This window comes from Ciconia boyciana, chromosome 1, assembly GCF_034638445.1.
Source record: "Ciconia boyciana chromosome 1, ASM3463844v1, whole genome shotgun sequence".
Taxonomy (NCBI): Eukaryota; Metazoa; Chordata; class Aves; order Ciconiiformes; family Ciconiidae; genus Ciconia; species Ciconia boyciana.
This window is the reverse complement of record NC_132934.1, coordinates 34448323-34465029: the sequence shown is the minus strand read 5'-3', so window position 1 is coordinate 34465029 and position 16707 is coordinate 34448323. Positions and strand designations below refer to the sequence as shown.

Genomic DNA, 16707 nt, shown 5'->3' with positions numbered 1-16707 from the left:
ATGCCAGATCTGTGGCTGCTGAGGCGGAGGGAGGGCAGAAGGCTGGGAAAGCAACCTTCACCCAGCATCGCCCCTGCGATGAGAGGCAAAGATCAGCCACCAGCTCTGCTCCACTGTCACCCGCAGGTGAAACCGTGGGCCAGCTCCATGCAGAGCACACCCTCAGCGAGCTGGCAGGTTGTGCGGTGCTGGGGGGAGGCTGCGACAGCAGGCGGTCACCCTGCCGAGCAGAGGGACTGGGGCAGGCCGGAGAAGCTGCTGCTCCCAGGGACATGCTGTGCATGTAGCCCATGCTGCAACCACGCACACGCGTATGTGTCAGGGTGGGTGACCAGAAGGTTTTGGGGTGAGAAGGGTGTCTAGGGTTTTATTGGTGTTTATTAACATTTGCTAAGTGTCTCGTCATGCAGTTTATCTGCTGTATTGCTGATATTGAGCCTGAATGTAAAGTCTACTGATTGCCGGTTAGTTAGGTGCTGTTGAATAAATCACTCTGATCCTGATGTGATTTAAGCCGTGTGAGCTGAGCAGCTTTGCCCTGTGACAGGCTGTTGCTGTGGTTTGTCCCAGTGCCCCCACGGGCTCCCACCGTGTCCCCAGGCTCTCCGGGGGGCACGTGCAGGCGATGGCTTCCATCGCCCCTTGGCACAACCTCAATCCCGCAGCAGGGCTCTTGCAGCAGTCGTCTGGTGGGACTCACCTACCCGCGCAGCCGTGGCCTCAACTAACACCGCATGCAAGCAGCACTGCCTGTCCTGCGCCCCTGCGTCTCCACGTTTTGTTCCACAGGAAGGGCGGTGAAGAGTGGGGAAGATAAGCTGAAGATCAGTCGGTGCCCCTGCGCCCCCTTCCCAACATCCAGCTCCTGTATCCAGCAGCCCTTATAGAACCAAGAAACCACCATTCACCCCTGTGGCTTGGCCCTGCTGAACACCTGCGTGCATCTCAGCACCCCCCACCTCCAGCCCACCCCCTGTGCTTTTGCACTGTTGCATTCTGGCATGCCATCTTTGGCACAATCCAAAATCCTTTTCTGGTCTCCAGACCAAAATAGCCATTGCCAGCCAGGCTGGGAGCAAAGGAGCCGTGCCGGCATCCCGCTCCCGCTGCACTGAGGGCCTCATCCTGGGGGATGCTGTGTCTCGCCCACACAGAAGTACCTTGACACCAGCAGGAGACAAAGGTTTCACAGATGAAATGCATGGGCAAAAGAAACTTTTCTGTCTGTGCCCCATAAAGTAATGGGATAGAAGATGCAGGGTGCGGCCCCACTCCACCTTCTTGCCCCATCACCAGACTGGGGCCAAGGCATGGGGTGATGCCACCTCTCCTGGTGCCAGGTGCTCGCTGTTGGGAGAGACGTCTCGTTGCTCTGCTGCCAGGGGTCCCTGCTTGCAGAGAGCCCCAGCTTTCTCCTCCCACCTCTGGAGACTGCTTAGAAATGAGATTACACTGAGCAACTTTAATTTACAGCAGCAGCAGGTCTGTTAGTGGTGACTTACATATGCTTTCGACAGCAGATTGCCTGGCAGCCCCAGCCCAGGGTTTTGCATGTCTGCAGCTATCTCCATAGCTGCCCAGGCACGTGGCTGGTGCCGTGTGGCACAACACATCGAGGGAGCACAGCATTTCTCCCACCACCTGCCTTTCACCATTCCCTGTGTGTGCACAGATTGACCTTGGTTGGCAAAACACCCCAGCCTGGCTGTCCGCATGCTGAGACGTAGCACAGCACTTGTCACATTCTGCTGCTTACACGTACTCTCACCGGGCTAATGTTTCCCCTCATCTCGTCCCTAAAAATAGTATTTATCACACTGACACTGGCAGGACCCATTCACATCTCAGACGAGACTGTATATCAGGATGCTACGTGCAGAATCCCATTACAAATATATTGTTGTTTTACAGGTCTTCCTGTTTCATCATTCAAGCAAAAATTAATGCACTTACAGCATACATGACAGGAGCATGTTAGAAGAATATTTTTCACTGCTTGTCTTTTGAACTTCCAGCATTACTTCTCAGTGACACTTGATACAGCTGAAGGAAAAACACAACCTGGTATAAATTCTGAAGTTGCCATCACATAAACACTGGCAGTCCTTGCATTTACTATGAAAAGGAATTTAACTACTTCTTTTTTGCAAAATATCGTTTGCAAAGAAACAATAGGATGTCAACATTTGGGGGGATAAAAGAGCAGCTTTGTAACTTCTTTGCGTGTTACTTGCTGTGATTTGAAACACTGTTGACCATTTTCCAGACTCACAATGCCTGAACCCAGACTGAGATCAGCAAAATCAGGAAGGCAGTTGAGGAAGAAGTGAGGTATTTCCACTTCTCATTACAGTCACCCTGCAGGCATTTTCATGGCAGGAGACAACGGGTGTCTGATGCTAGCAAAACTGCCTTCTGATTTCAAAAGCTTCATTTCTCCAGATGGAATATATGCCAGGGTGAAATATGCCTAATCCTGTTCCTGGGATGTTTCATGCAGTGTCTCTGTGTGTGTGTGTGAATCTCATGAAGCAAATAGAACATTTGACAGCAACAAACTAGAAAGGCCAAAGTCCTAATAAAATAGACAAGCAGTGGGATACTTGACTTTTGTGAACTTGGGCAAGTGATTTCATGTCTTAGCATTTTAATTTTCCTTTCTACCTTTTGCACATCTTTTGTATTGCAAATTCTTCAAGCAGTTCTTTTCCAATCTTTATAGCCTTACTTGTCTAAGGCACTCACATGCTACTGTGGTATAAATAGTAACAAGAGCAATATGATGAGTGGGTAGTTTGAGTAAAGTACATTTTTACAGAAGACCACAGAAGATGGAGCAGAGAGGTCTCTAGGAAAGGTCTTGTCAACTGCCTGGTTAATTTCTCCAAAGAGATGGTGGATATTTTTGTGATGTAAAGTTGGAGCCATCAAAACACCAGGAGGGACATTTGGGCTATCCATGTTTATTCCTTCATGTGCCTTTTGCAAGGCACTAAAATACACCCAAATGAACTAGATGATAACTTTGAAGTCTGGTCAGACCAGTATTACATGTCTTTGTAACACTCTTCAGAGCAACAGGGCTAACTCTTCAGGTGCAGTGACTTAAAATAGTTGTATAGTTCACGTGGACCTGAGCTGGTACCTTTGGATGGCCCTGCATGAATTTCATGAACCTGATAGCACAGCCTGGTTGCTAACTAAGGACCCATCACTGTGCTCTCTTACATGATATAGGTATAGCCTGGGCTTGAAAACTGAAAAAAAAAAACCCACTCTTTTAGGTGCAGCAACACACATTTCTGTGGAGGTTTTATTAAATACTACACACTAAGCCTACCCGTAGTTGATAGGTTCAACAAATAGTTATTTTGGCCCTCATAGGCAGACTTGCTGTGAAAATGGAGCAGGAGGTTACTGTCGACTTCTGCCGCATCTGCTCTAGCTGCGTTTATATAAATAACAAACTCTTTAGACCTTGGAATCAATATTCTTTTTTCTTTTTTTCTTTTTGAATGAACGATGCCTGAAGTCTCTCCAGGACCCCATAGGAAAGAGTTTGATCTCTGCCCTCTTTGGGATTATTTCTGAGGACTAGCTTTGCTGTGGAGCTGGTGGGATTTGTGCAGGTCAGAAGTGATGGAAAGGGTGGAAAGAGAGTAAAGAGATGGCACACTTAAAGGGAAAATGGCTATATTGTCTGCTCACAATTTAATTTTAACCTTGCACAGATTTTGGAAAATGTTCCATTTTTGTATAGTTTCATGAAGCAAAAATAGAAATTTTTCTCTTTCCAGTAACCATGGAAACATAGAAACAATGATTACTGGAAATTATCTGTACTTGTGGGATCAGGTTTGTGTTATTGCTGGATGACACAGAAGTTAAGCCGCACATGCATCCTCAGCAGTGTTACCTGGCAAGGCTGCCACAGCCAACAGGGAATGAACCTCACAAAGGTCCTCAAACATCTGGAGCAGCTGGAACTGCTGCAGTTCTGGAATATATTAACTCTAGCTGCTGTTGGCTCAAGCTACACCTGCTTTCGGCAAATGATTTTATGAATGATTAAATACTGAAACTGTGACCATGTCTGAGTATGTATGTGTTTTGTAGTCCAAAAGACTTAGTAGCCACCAGCACATCAACTCCCTTTATATCCCCTTAAATCTCTCAAAGGAAAGGTCAGCAAGGCATGTAGTGTCTCAGGAGCAGTTACCATCCACATTTATCTCTATTAAAGGGAGGAATAGTTCTTCAATACTTTTTTTAAAAGCTGTTTTTGAATAAGATAGTCTCTTATTACCTAGTTCCTCTGCCTTTGTCTTTCTATCCTTTAAAATTACACAGGCTCTTCAGATAAGCTACTGCTTTAAGACACAAATGTGGATTAAATCGTATTGATTTGTCTGATCTTTGTACATTCATCCTCTCCTTTACTGCTTAAACCTCCTGCTTTTCTGCAAAGTTGTCAGTCTCCCTTTCACATTTCTTTAAGTAATCTGCCACCTTCCCAGACAGGAACTTGCATGGGGCCAGCTTTCTTCTGATTGCCTCTGCTAGACTTGCTGGGAGGGAAGGGCTCCTTAGTTGCACTAGCTAGACCTTAATTAAAACAAAACAAACCCCTGACCAGCCTAGCCTTCATCCACGTTACATGCAAGCATTGGTTTCTAATCTGTTTTTCCTTTTGGAGACCAGTTCTAACACTCTTGTGTGTGCAGACATACACGAGGCCAGTAATGGAAAATCAATATGAATGGAAGTCTGAGAAGAAAGAAGTCTTTTTTTCAGTTAATCTAAATGATTTTTCAGTTAATAAAGATCACAGTATGGTTGTACAGATTAATGACTCAGGCAATGCATAAGTTCAGCTATTCAATTTCTTTCCTACTGACCACTCCAAACAGATTTTCCAAAAATGTAATAATCCATTCTATTAATGGGTGCTACTGGTTCTTCTAGATGAAATATAATAAAGTATGACTCTTTCATGAGAAATTTTAAACATTCACTCAGGGTAATTGATTACATGAGCCAAGGATTGCAAATTGAAGAGATAATTGACTTCTTCAATATGCAAATACAGTAGCAGGCAATAAACAGATACCAGTTACAACAGGATGAAATATAATTACAATTAACTTCAGCATCACAAAGAAACTGTCTTGATTTTCTTCAATGCTTGCATGCCATTTTCTGCTTCCAGTTATGCCTGTGTAGCATGTAGTGAGAGCTGGTGTGGATTCACTCCCACAGGGCAGAGTGTACCTGAACAGAGCCGTGCTCACATCTTGATACCTTTGGCTTCACACTGTGTCACTTGTCATGTTTCACTGTGTCACATAGTTTGCTCATTCCCACTTACTACTCCTGGGAGTCTCTTTTGGAGATTTCTACCAGTGGCAACATTTATACAGCAGTACTGAGAAGGTTTTGGAACAAGTTGCCCAGGGAGGTTATGCAGTCTCCACCTTTGGATGTTTTCAAGACCTGCAAAGATAAAGCCCTGAGCAACCTGGTTTCAGCTCAGAGCTGACCGTCCTTTGTCCAAGAGCTTTAGACAAAGCCCATCTGAATTATCCTATGAACCTATGAAAGCGAAGGGGAGGTAAGCAGAGAGGAAAGGAAGAGCCTGAATGGAAACTGCATTTTGAGGATGTTCAGAATCAAAGAGATTTAAATAGTGGGAATGGTGGGAAAGGATCCTATGGGAAAAAGAAACAATGAAAAAAATGAGTTGATAACTGAGGATATTTTCTGATCCATCTCAAACTGCCTCTCTGAAAAATGGCAAAAAGGAGGGAGCAAACAAGCAGCCAATATTGGCTTTTTAGAAATAAATATTGCATTTCAATTTTGACTATTATGACTACTTTCTGCTTGCATTTTCTCACTTCCCTGACAATAGGTAGGAATTATACCACGGACAGCCACACCAATAGTACTTGTCTGTGGGAAGAGAAGAAAGGAGCCTGCTCTTTCTTAAAATCCCTAGCCTTGAAGCTATGCCAGGCAGGACACAGTGGGGGTCTGTGCATGAGCAGGCTGAAAGCCCCTTTTCCCCAGGAACTGAAGAGCTAGGATGAAGGCAGACTTGAGGAAAACATCTATTATGTTCATGTGGCTCACATCTCCTTTGAATGTAGCTGAGAGCAAGGCAGGTTACTTGCAACAGGAGAGACAGGGCTCTGGTTATTTTAAAGAAGTTACACAGTTATGCGTCTTCTTGAATAAATACATTGAGCCATAAAAATAACTCTGTCTGTAAACATTCCTTTGTAATGCTCCATGGAGGGTCCTGGTTACAAGGACCCAAAACCTTTCTGGATGTATCATACAGTATTGCAATGAACCATGTTTGCACTAGATCTGTCCCTAGATTGTGCCAAAGCCTTAGGAAAGGTACCTGTTGCTGCTTTGGCAGAATCTCCTTGGCTGGCCAGAGCCTGTGTACAGATGGTACTGCATCAATAACTGCAATTATGGGCCTTTGGTGGGTGATTTGCGGTTTAGGTCACTAACAATAAAAAATTATTGGAAATAAAAACAGAAGAATGAAACAGACTTTAGGGGGGAAAAAAAAAGAAAAAAGGAAGAGAAGAAGGAATTCAATATGCAGAGAAGTGCTCCAGATGTCACAAAGCAGCATGAGACCCAGGTCTATAACCTGCCTGCAGGAATCAGATAAGCTGCTCTTCCGCAGACCCCAGTTGCTACACATCAAAGGAAAAGCATGAGATTAGAAGTATCTCTGTGACTGTGCTGCTGCTGTAACATAAATTTCTGAAAGGATTCGATGCTACTTCACTCCTCTTTGCAAAGCAGCTGGATTCATGCTTTTCCTCTCTCCAATAAGGAGTTTGCTGTGGAGAGTACCAGCCTCATGGGGTTTCTCCTTCATAAGTTTCTTCTCTACTTCCCATTCAGAAAATTACCGCTTTCCCCCAAACAGTGAAAAGCTGCTGACATCCCCCATGCAGAGGAAGTGTTAGGAGGGAAATAAGATGGTGTTAAAACCTAGTCACCCAGAAGAGCTACTCACCCAAAAGTCATCTGGAAGCTGAGAATTGTCTGCGAGCATTTGGGAACAAGGACTTGCTGCTGCTGTTTGAATATCTGAAGGGGATGGAAAGGATTTCCAGTGATTTGCTGTCTCTCCATTTGTCCCCTCATGTTCCTATGAAACAGGACTTCCATTTGTATTGATTTGCCTCTGAAATGGTCACATAAGCCATTCTTCACCTCAAGGCTGTGGAACTCACAGACCAGACTTCCTCCTTTTGCCTGTCCTTGGTTGTTCTCCTTGGAATTTGTATATTAGGCATCGCCATGACATGCCACATCACGTTCAGGGAGCCCAGGCTCCCCACAGGACAGTTTTGAGTGCACAGGGAAATGAACGACCCCTTTGTCATTTGTGACTTAGAATGGATGGACAGGAGAGAGACCGTATGGTAGAAGAGCTGATCTGTCTGGTGTTTGCAGTGGCATCTCTGTTTAGATAAAAGGACTGCAACTGTTTGTTAATAAATACAGTTTGAATCTTTGCATGTCACTGTCCATAGTCCCAAGCACAGGGTCACTCTAACATCTGATAAATGTGTGTTTTGTCTATATCCTGCACCAGGCAGCTACAAATGAATCAACTTTATGTCCTTATTCACAGATTGGTCTGTCTAATTTTTATGGTCCTTGCAATCTGCTCAAAGTTTAAGCTGGTTACTTTTAAATGCAACCTAAAAAGCTGAAACACTCTGCTTGCAGGACCTTCAACTACTTCAACTTTATGGCCTGAGATAAAAAGTCCTCTCACACTGAGCCCCTCCTAGGAGGTTGTTAAAATTAAGGGCAGTGTATTAAAAATCTGTTACATCTTTTACTAGTGAGTCATAACCTGTTCACTTGTGGGAAAATGAGCTTGCCAGTCTAGGAAGTATCTGAATTGCTGCCTTTCCAGTCTTTGAGAGGTGCCTGCTCTTTGTTTCCAGGTGGTTGTCATGATGGAGGCTATTCACTGCAGGAAAAGCAATAATTTAACACATACTGTAATACAGTGTAGTAGCCCAGAGTCTGATGATACTAGCTGGAGAGGACAGAAATCTTTTAAAACAGAACAAATATACTTTCTGCATAAATTAGACAAAAACATAATTTGGGGAAGCAGATAGTGCAATTAAATATTCTTTTTTGGTTTTGTATTTTCTAGGCAATAGAAGTGGAGGCAGAGGAGATGAAGCAACCTGGAGTAAGTAACTCATGGAGCAATGTAGAATAAAGAGGGCAGTAGTGAATCATCTGCTTGAGAGACTCAGCAGTTTCCCCCAACAGAATCGACTAATCCCTAGGCTCCTAACATACATACACATACTCATCTTATACAATTGGATTTTAGACATACATATACACTTTCATAAGCATGAATATTATATTTAAGGTACTTTCTACAAACATTCTTACTTTCTATTTGCTCCATGTCATTTCCATCTCAGCAAAGGTAATTGTTAAGGATGCTAAGGCAATTTATAGGCATCTGTGGGCTCATAAATCTTAGGTGCTTATCCTAGAGATGTCTCTTCTATGTATGCTATTTTAGGCAGTATCTATCATCCATCACTGTACAGTGTATCAATGGTAAAAAAAGAACTACTGTACCAAATCTGATCTCTGACAAAGCAGACGCAGGCCAGCCCTGTAGTGATGGCAGCTGCTAGACGGGTTATTATAGAGGGCAGAATGGAGACTTGTGCAGTGTGTGAAAAAATTGACACTTCCTCAAGTTTCTTCCCTTCTATGGATTCTTCAACTTCTTCAGGAACAGAAAAAAAGACTGAAAAATTTGTGTAATAGTTAGGCTTCCAAGAAAAGGTCAACCATCCATATCAAGGTCCCAGTGATGGGTACTAGACTAGAAAACATTTCAGAGTGTTTTGTGTTAGTGAAGTATTTCAGAATATTAATAATGAACAACAGTTGAAAACAATTAATGTGCTTGGAGGAGGAATATTTCCATTTTGGGTAACCTCCTACTTAGCCACCCAGTCTCCCATGGACCCTTCTACAGTCCATGGAGGAAGACAAGTTGCTTCAGAAGACTGAGGATGACTCTGCATTAGTAGCTCAGCTCAGGAATGCAGTTTAGATCGTGCCCACTTACTCTCCGCTAATTCAAATTGCATGGTCTCTCACATGAATGAGATTTGTCCAAAATGTACTCCAGCCACTATTGTGCATTCAGTTATCAGGACCAGACAAGAGCTAAACTGAAGTCAAACCCTGAAATGCACAAACTGTGGGCGCTGGGTCCTCAGCACCAACTGTTTCACTCCACAAACCCATTCCTGCTGAGTTGTGCTACTTACTAATGCAGAGATAAATGACTAAGTTAGGTGCTGAATCACCTTTAGGGTGTTCAGCTCACAACTCTCTGCCTGCTTCAGAAGGAGCTTAGGGTAAGCCTAGCCACCTAACTCAGGCTTCTCAAACTAGACACTGGAAGCGGAGAGTGGAAATACTCCTCTCTTCTCCCGTCTGTGTCTGTGTTTACAAATGAGACTCCCACACAACTCCTTTAATTAAATTGATGAGTTGACCATGGTGAGTGGCTACACTGAATCTTTTAACTTCTTATGAATTCATGATATAAGCAGTCTCTCTGCTTGACCATTAATTGAAATACTCATGCAAAATCTAGGATTACTGGATGCTTTTTTCTCTTTCATGCAGGCTTATAATGACCTTAAAAGCATTAACTCAATGTGAGGTCACAGAATTATTTTAGCTGCGGATCAGTTGCTTAATAACAGTTTTCTCAGAGTCATGTAATCATGCAGGCTGTAAGGCTCAAGTAATTCTTTCATTTTCTGCCTACATATTAATGGATTTAACCACTCCCATGCACAAAAAGGAGAAATGAGTTAATGGGAGATTTTCAGTACTTGGGTTTGCAGTGTCCAAAACATACAGAGAAGCATGTATGTGCAAAATTAAGCAGCTATTTCTGTAACTACTTAAGAAATCAAATGCTGTTTGAAAGTCAACCATCAATATAGTCACCTCTGATACGGTACAAGCAGCATCTCACAGTGTTTTACCATTAGTAATTAATGGCTTGTCTTTGACGATATCTTAAGTCAATTAAATAAGTTTATAGCCCGCAGTAGGCAAAAGCTAATAGATTTATTTTTAGTCATAATTTTTAATGGATAAAAATTTAGTCTGATTATAAAGTGAACTTTCTGCCGATGAAATATTAAAAGTCCCATAAGCAAAATACTTGATTTTGACATTATTGTGATACTGCCTGTCTTTTTTAGTGTCAGAAATATTTATGATTTTAAATAGGACAATGCATGGGTAAAATGTTTAAAAAAATTGCAAAACTAACAGAATATGTTCCTGCCTCATAATAAACAATTGTTGAATGATGTTTATTAAAATTGGCTCTCAAGTGACAGTTAATGAATGCATAGTTCTATTATGCATGCTAAATTCTGCATTCCAAAAACTTAAAAGCAGATAGATCAAAACAATGGAGATAAAAAAGTCACAAAGACAAAATACAGCAACACCAGTAAATGACAGGGAAATAATTCAGGCTTAAAAATGACTTATTATTTAGTAACTTGTAACAACAATTTATAGAACTAAATTAGAGGCAAATCAGAGTCTTTCTGATGTTTTAGATAGATATGCAATTTCTCTAGTGCATATAGTTTGATCATACAGAAGAGGAATTCACATTACAAAGTCTCCTTCAAAAAGGCAAAAAACCCAGTTTCTCTATGATTCTGCTTCCAGGTTACACTTATTCATGGATAATGAACGAAGGAAAAAAAGGGTACAATAAAATTCAATTATTAATCTATTTTAATTAAAACACCTAAACATTTCTTCAGTTTGGAGAAGTTAGACTGTCTATATGTGGTGTGTTTCTATGTATGTTACACATATGCCCAGACCATATCTGCACCGAACTGCACAAATACTGGCTTTAATGGGCTTTGCGTCCTTTACTGTAATCACTCCATTGGCTCTTTGATGTTGCATAGCTTTGGTGTGACGATGGAAAGAGTTGCTTCAACCATGTATTTTCACCTCTGTTTCTAAGAGGTGAAGGGCAAAACTTTTAATCAAAGAGCAGTTCATCTTTAATTAGGAAAAATATAATTAGGCATTATCACCTAATTGCTATTACTGATGGAGAAAGTCATATTTTCACAAGTAGTGACCCATGCTGTATTATCACTCTGCTGTTTACTGCATAATGACTCTGTATTTGTGTTTGGCAGCTAGCCAGCAACAATGAAAAGGTAATCAACATGCTTCTCTGCAGGCCGGTCATCAAAGTCACCGGTTTCACAGATGAGTAAATAACAAAGTCAAGTTGTGATGTCCTAACAGAAACCCTTCTTTAGGAATAACTATATTTATCTCCTCTGTCAAGACATCAAATGATACTTGAAATAACCATATACAAAAAGCTTTGCAAAATAGATTAGAAGAACTGTGCTATACATCTGGTGTTGAGTTAAAAAACAGTTTAATGTCTCAAGGCACCACCACGGTAGAGTTTTATACCTGCAAGTAATCATCTAATACACTATTATACAGTTAAGGTAATGTATTAATAAATAGCTTGTGCAATTTTGGGAAGCAATCTATAAAGGAATGTTAGATATACAGTAGGCACGTACTATAATACAAATAAAAAACAAAATTCCTAGAAAAAGCATGCTGAGCACCTTTTGGTATAGGTTGAGTTTCTTATTCTAAACACTATGTAAATCTTAACTTACAAAAGCTAAAACTGAAATCTTATAGTAACTGCTTCTTTAAACTGATTTTCCTGGGTATTTGCCTCTATGTCACAGGATTACTCTTAGGGACAGAGGACTCTGGTACTGGCTGTAAAGGACTATCTTGTTCATTCAGTTGTGCATTCAAGTTTTCAGAAGTTAGGAGAGAAGAATTAAAAACTATTTCACTTAAGTCTGATTTTATGGATACGAGATGTGGTTCTTGAAAACTTAATGGTTCTTCGACTAACACCTGTGTATTTTCTCGTGTCATTCCCATATCTGATGGTGACTTCCGTTTCATTCTTGTGTATGATTTGTCTAAATTCTCCATGCCTTGGTCAGTTTTCTGAAATCGCCCAAAGAACCAGATGAAGAAACCAAACAAAGCAAAAGCCAGCAAACTTGGAATAAAAGCCAGGCATTTGACATCAAGGCTAGAGCCCGTGAATCTGCTGTGCAAGAACATGTCTCCTTCGGCATAGGTCCGGTTGGTCAATGGGTTAGTGTTATTGGATCTCCACTCCCAAGATAACTTAGTTCTATTAAGGTCTTTTAAGCTTTCTGAGTCCTTCACTGTGTAGATCTTCTGTCCAGGACCAATATATTGACCATATTCATGAGGTTTGTAAAATATTTGGTTCTTCCACATATTCAGATCCAAGATTAAAACAAGGAAGATAATTCCATAGTTAAACCATTTGCCTGTTTGGAAAAAGAAAGTTCTGTCATCTGATATATCCATTTTAGAAGCAGTACAAATGCAGTCATATGAAAGCTACTCAGAGAAAAAAAAATCCTTTTTTATTCATGTGTAAAGCAAAGCTGTAATAAAATTTCCACCATAGTCAGATTTATGCTGAATATCCCCTAGTATTTCACAATTAGGTCTGAGCACATAATAAAATAATTTTGTAACACAAGCACAGCAGTATATCAATTGAATTCACATTGCCGTTTGTAAGTGACCTGTTGATTAGACCACTGGGTGGTGTGGTCTATAAACCTAAAAAAGCATTAATTCCAGGGCTTAAAAAATATTCACATGGAAATTTTCCATAAAAAGGCCATATTTGATAGAACTGTTTATATGCCAGGAATGACTGAAATGACTGAAGTTTTGGGGATTGGTAATTATGTAAATTTTAAGAGTATATACATATATTGTTTGATATACCAACCATGGTGGTACATCAGGTGGGAGCAATTGGATAAACTGTGATTTAGAGATATTACACCTTTGAGAAATAGCAAGGGCTGATTGTAGTGTTGGGAGGCTGGTCAGCTTAGCTTTCCCTATAGTCCATGTGGTGCGAAACTCCTCCAAGGAGTGACTCATAGTCTAACATTAAGCTCCTGCAATACTGGAGGAGGAAACCTTTCTCCTTTTATTATTTAAAATTGCTCTTTTGCATGCTCCCTCCAGGCATCCAAAAGACATTAAAGATAACTTTATGCAATTGCAAAGTTGGCTCTGCTTTGAGTAGGGTGTTGGAACACATGAACTCCAGGTGTCCCTTCTAACCTAAATTATTCTGTGAATACACAAAATAAATTATACTGTTTTCACAGTCAAAGCACCTCTTACATTCTAGCCGGACATATGTTAAGATCTTACCTGTGATGACTGGTACCACCCAAGAACCCAGCAAATCTACATGTCAGCATTATATGAAAGGACATTCACGGACGAATGTTCCTGCTGGTGATGAATGATATTGGTCTATGCTGGAAACATATTTAAGTATGTTCCAAGTGAAAGAGAAAATGAATGAATCAGAGTATCTATCAAACTACTTATGCCATGGGCTTGTAAAAAATAAATGGATCCCAGTTCCTAAAAGTCTGTGTGTTCAAATTGTACGACCAGAATGCTCCAGGAGGGTAACTTCTTGTATTTCAGCAATGGTGTTTAATAGTCCTCTTCAGTCTAGATTATACTTAGACTGAAAATGAACAAGAATGTTCATTCTCTTGTGTTATGGTCACTATCCAGAAATCAAACTGCACTGAAAAGACCTTGCAGCCAATCCTGTTCACATAATTCCTGAATAGCTCGTGTATCTTTTTTTCTGGGTTTTCATCAATATTATAATTGACCTGTTAAAGAAAATTATGGTTTTAGAAGATTATCACCACATTTTATAATATTTAAGATTCTTAAATCAACACCAAGACACTGAAAATGATGCTAAAATATGAAATACATAACAATACAATCTAGCTTGATGCTGTTTCCTGCAGATTTTTACCCTGTATTTTGTCTTTCTCTCCGTCAGAATAACCCTAGCTTCCCCATCACGTATGACCTTTCAACAGACAGAGACAGAATATATCTTGCATAGTGTGTGTTGATGGGCTGGCTGGGACACACATATTCACTGATCAATTGGCTGCTGTCAAACAGAATATAATGGCTGACTTCTCCCTGCTTTTTCCTCAGCTGGGCACTAACTTAGATGATTCTCCTTTACCTAACCACTATTTCTTAGGACACAATGATAATGTCACTATTTTTCAGATTCCCACCCTCTGAAAAATGTTTTTGAAACTGGCTGTGGGTTCAAAAGCTATTTGATGCTGAGTGTTGGGTAGAGAGAAAGTGAGACAAACCCACACAGAGAACATGATTGCATAATTCTCATTTCATTAGGAAAATAGGCTAAACACAAATGACAATGAAACAAATATTAGAACCATTATCTGTTTATCTATGGCCAGTTTGAAAGAAAACGTGATTTACTGCATTCTAAACTCCATTTCTGTTATGGTTGTTCACTTGGACTCTTTTTGAAACAATAATTTGTCATCAAATATTACTGTGTTTCAAACAGAAAGCTGTTTCAACCAGAAAGCAATCCCTTGCTGCATTGCCCCAAAGTTAATTCCTTAAGCCATATTCTTTTCCCACTTCTTTTGTTATTGGCTTCATCAAAATATTAGTTGTGGTACTTTGTGTTTCTGCAGAGCCCAGACAGGTGACTTTCCAGAGAGATCTGCTAGACCCTAGGAATGGTAGGAAGGGGAAAAACTCATGTAGGACCAGTACTGCACTTTCCCTTCAGCTAGACATGGCAAGAGTGAAGATGTGTAGGGAGAAAACAGACAATGGAAAGATCAAAATACAAAGCATAATGAAATGGGGACATTACTGTGATGGCCTTTATAAAGGCCAAAATACACTTTTATGGTTTTCTTGATTGTAGGTTTCAGGTATGACTGACAAAGGAAACTTAGACATTGCAATGCTGAGCTATGACCCACCTCCTCTTTAGGCATGATGGCACCCAGTGGATTTCACAGCAATCACCTGGGTGACCACATTGTCCTAAATGCAACACATGTAGACCAAGCCACCTAAGGAGTAAGACTGGAGATGGCAGCCTGCTGCTGGTGAAGTTGACTAAGAAGCTAGCAGGAAACACTAAAAATGCTAAATCGATGTAGCCAGGTGCTTGATCTCAGGCTTCATTTAGTATCTATCCTACACTATGGTTTCATAATTGTGAACCTCTTCTAAGATGGATCTGCCTAATAAAGGCTCCGTGCCTTTTATGTTAAGAATGTGAGTGCTCACCTGATCTAAGAGAGAGATGCATTTCAATTATTCCTGTTTCATAAAAAGCATGAACTTGAAACTCCCTCACTCGGCTCCTAGACAGAGTTAGACAGGCAGGAGCACAGCCCTAAGCTCCACTGTTGGGATCGTTGGGTCAGTGTGGACTCCAAAGGATGCTTAGACAAACAGAGTAGATGCAGACACCCCAGTTAACTATGATGAATCGCAACCTGTATGTCCAAGTGTCAGCTAGCTGCCTGAGACCTACCTATGTTCTACAGTGGATCTTCTCAAAACTCCTTTAAATGTCTCATTTCTAGACAAGTTTTCCATCCTCTGCATCACTGTCATGCTCAATAAGCTCTATGATTTTTCCTTTTCTTTTAAAAACTGTTGTCACCAGAACCAAACACTGTATGAGTAACAGTCTCACTATAACCATATATGAACACAATGACATCTTTCTACTCCTACTCAGTATTCCCTGTAGCCACGGGCTGTGTTAATCTCCTTAGACACAAAATGACTGGGAATTAGTGCTGTCTTGGTTACTTACAGAAAGTATTTGCCTCTTTCTAGAATACAGTGTCCTGTGCTGTCTATCCTTCTTCCAAGACAGGTACTTTACTGCTGTACTAGCAGGCATGATAGCCAAATAAGCCCAGTTTACCAAGCAGTCCTTCTAGATCAATGATAAATGTATTGAAGTGGACTGAACAAAGAGGCCTGACAGTCTCCACTCACAAACATCTATTTGATGATAATTCCCCATGACAAGTACTTTTTGAGACTTATTATACTGACCAACCTTTAACTTTATACACATGTATAATCTATGTATATGAAATGACCACCTATTGCAACTTAATTTTAGCATAATGGTTTTTATAGCAAACTTTAAGTCATATATCAAGCTTATATAGGAAATAAGCTTGGTAAATTAGAAGTCAGTCTTGACCTCTCGCCTTACGCATAAACAAGCTCAAGCTTATAGTTTTGCAAAGAGTCAGAGTAAATATATTATGAAGCTATAGATATTAATTTCCTTTATATATATATATATAATTTCTTTTACAGTGCTTCAAATTTCATTACAGATGAAAAGTGGTAAGGAAAAATGGAGACCCACACTATGAAGTAATTTAATTTGTCTCTTAACCAATTTCTGTAGGATCAGTACCACTACTGCTCTAGGGCTGGTTCTACTCCAGAGAGGTCTGTGTGGCCAAGAATACTGGTCTTCACCAGACACCATTTAGCACTTATTGGAGCAGGTGAATTTTTCACAGACACAAGTTGAAATGGAACGATGTAGTAAGATCAGCTCTCAAGACTGGAAGGCTAGTCAAT

General features: G+C 40.7%; 1 protein-coding gene across 6 annotated transcripts in view; it reads right to left on the bottom strand.

The window, feature by feature from the left end:
- Window positions 1–10451: 10451 nt before the first annotated feature.
- TMEM117 (transmembrane protein 117) overlaps window positions 10452–16707 on the bottom strand; it is a 231608-nt gene continuing 225352 nt past the window's right edge. For 5 of the 6 annotated variants that reach the window (XM_072862277.1, XM_072862294.1, XM_072862285.1 and 2 more), the window contains one exon: window positions 10452–12503. In XM_072862277.1, coding sequence (XP_072718378.1) covers window positions 11863–12503 — 641 coding nt within the window. In that variant the 3' untranslated portion in view covers window positions 10452–11862. Of the gene's footprint in view, window positions 12504–13416; window positions 13899–16707 lie in introns of all 6 variants that reach the window. The other variant, XR_012042640.1, reaches the window with a different exon arrangement.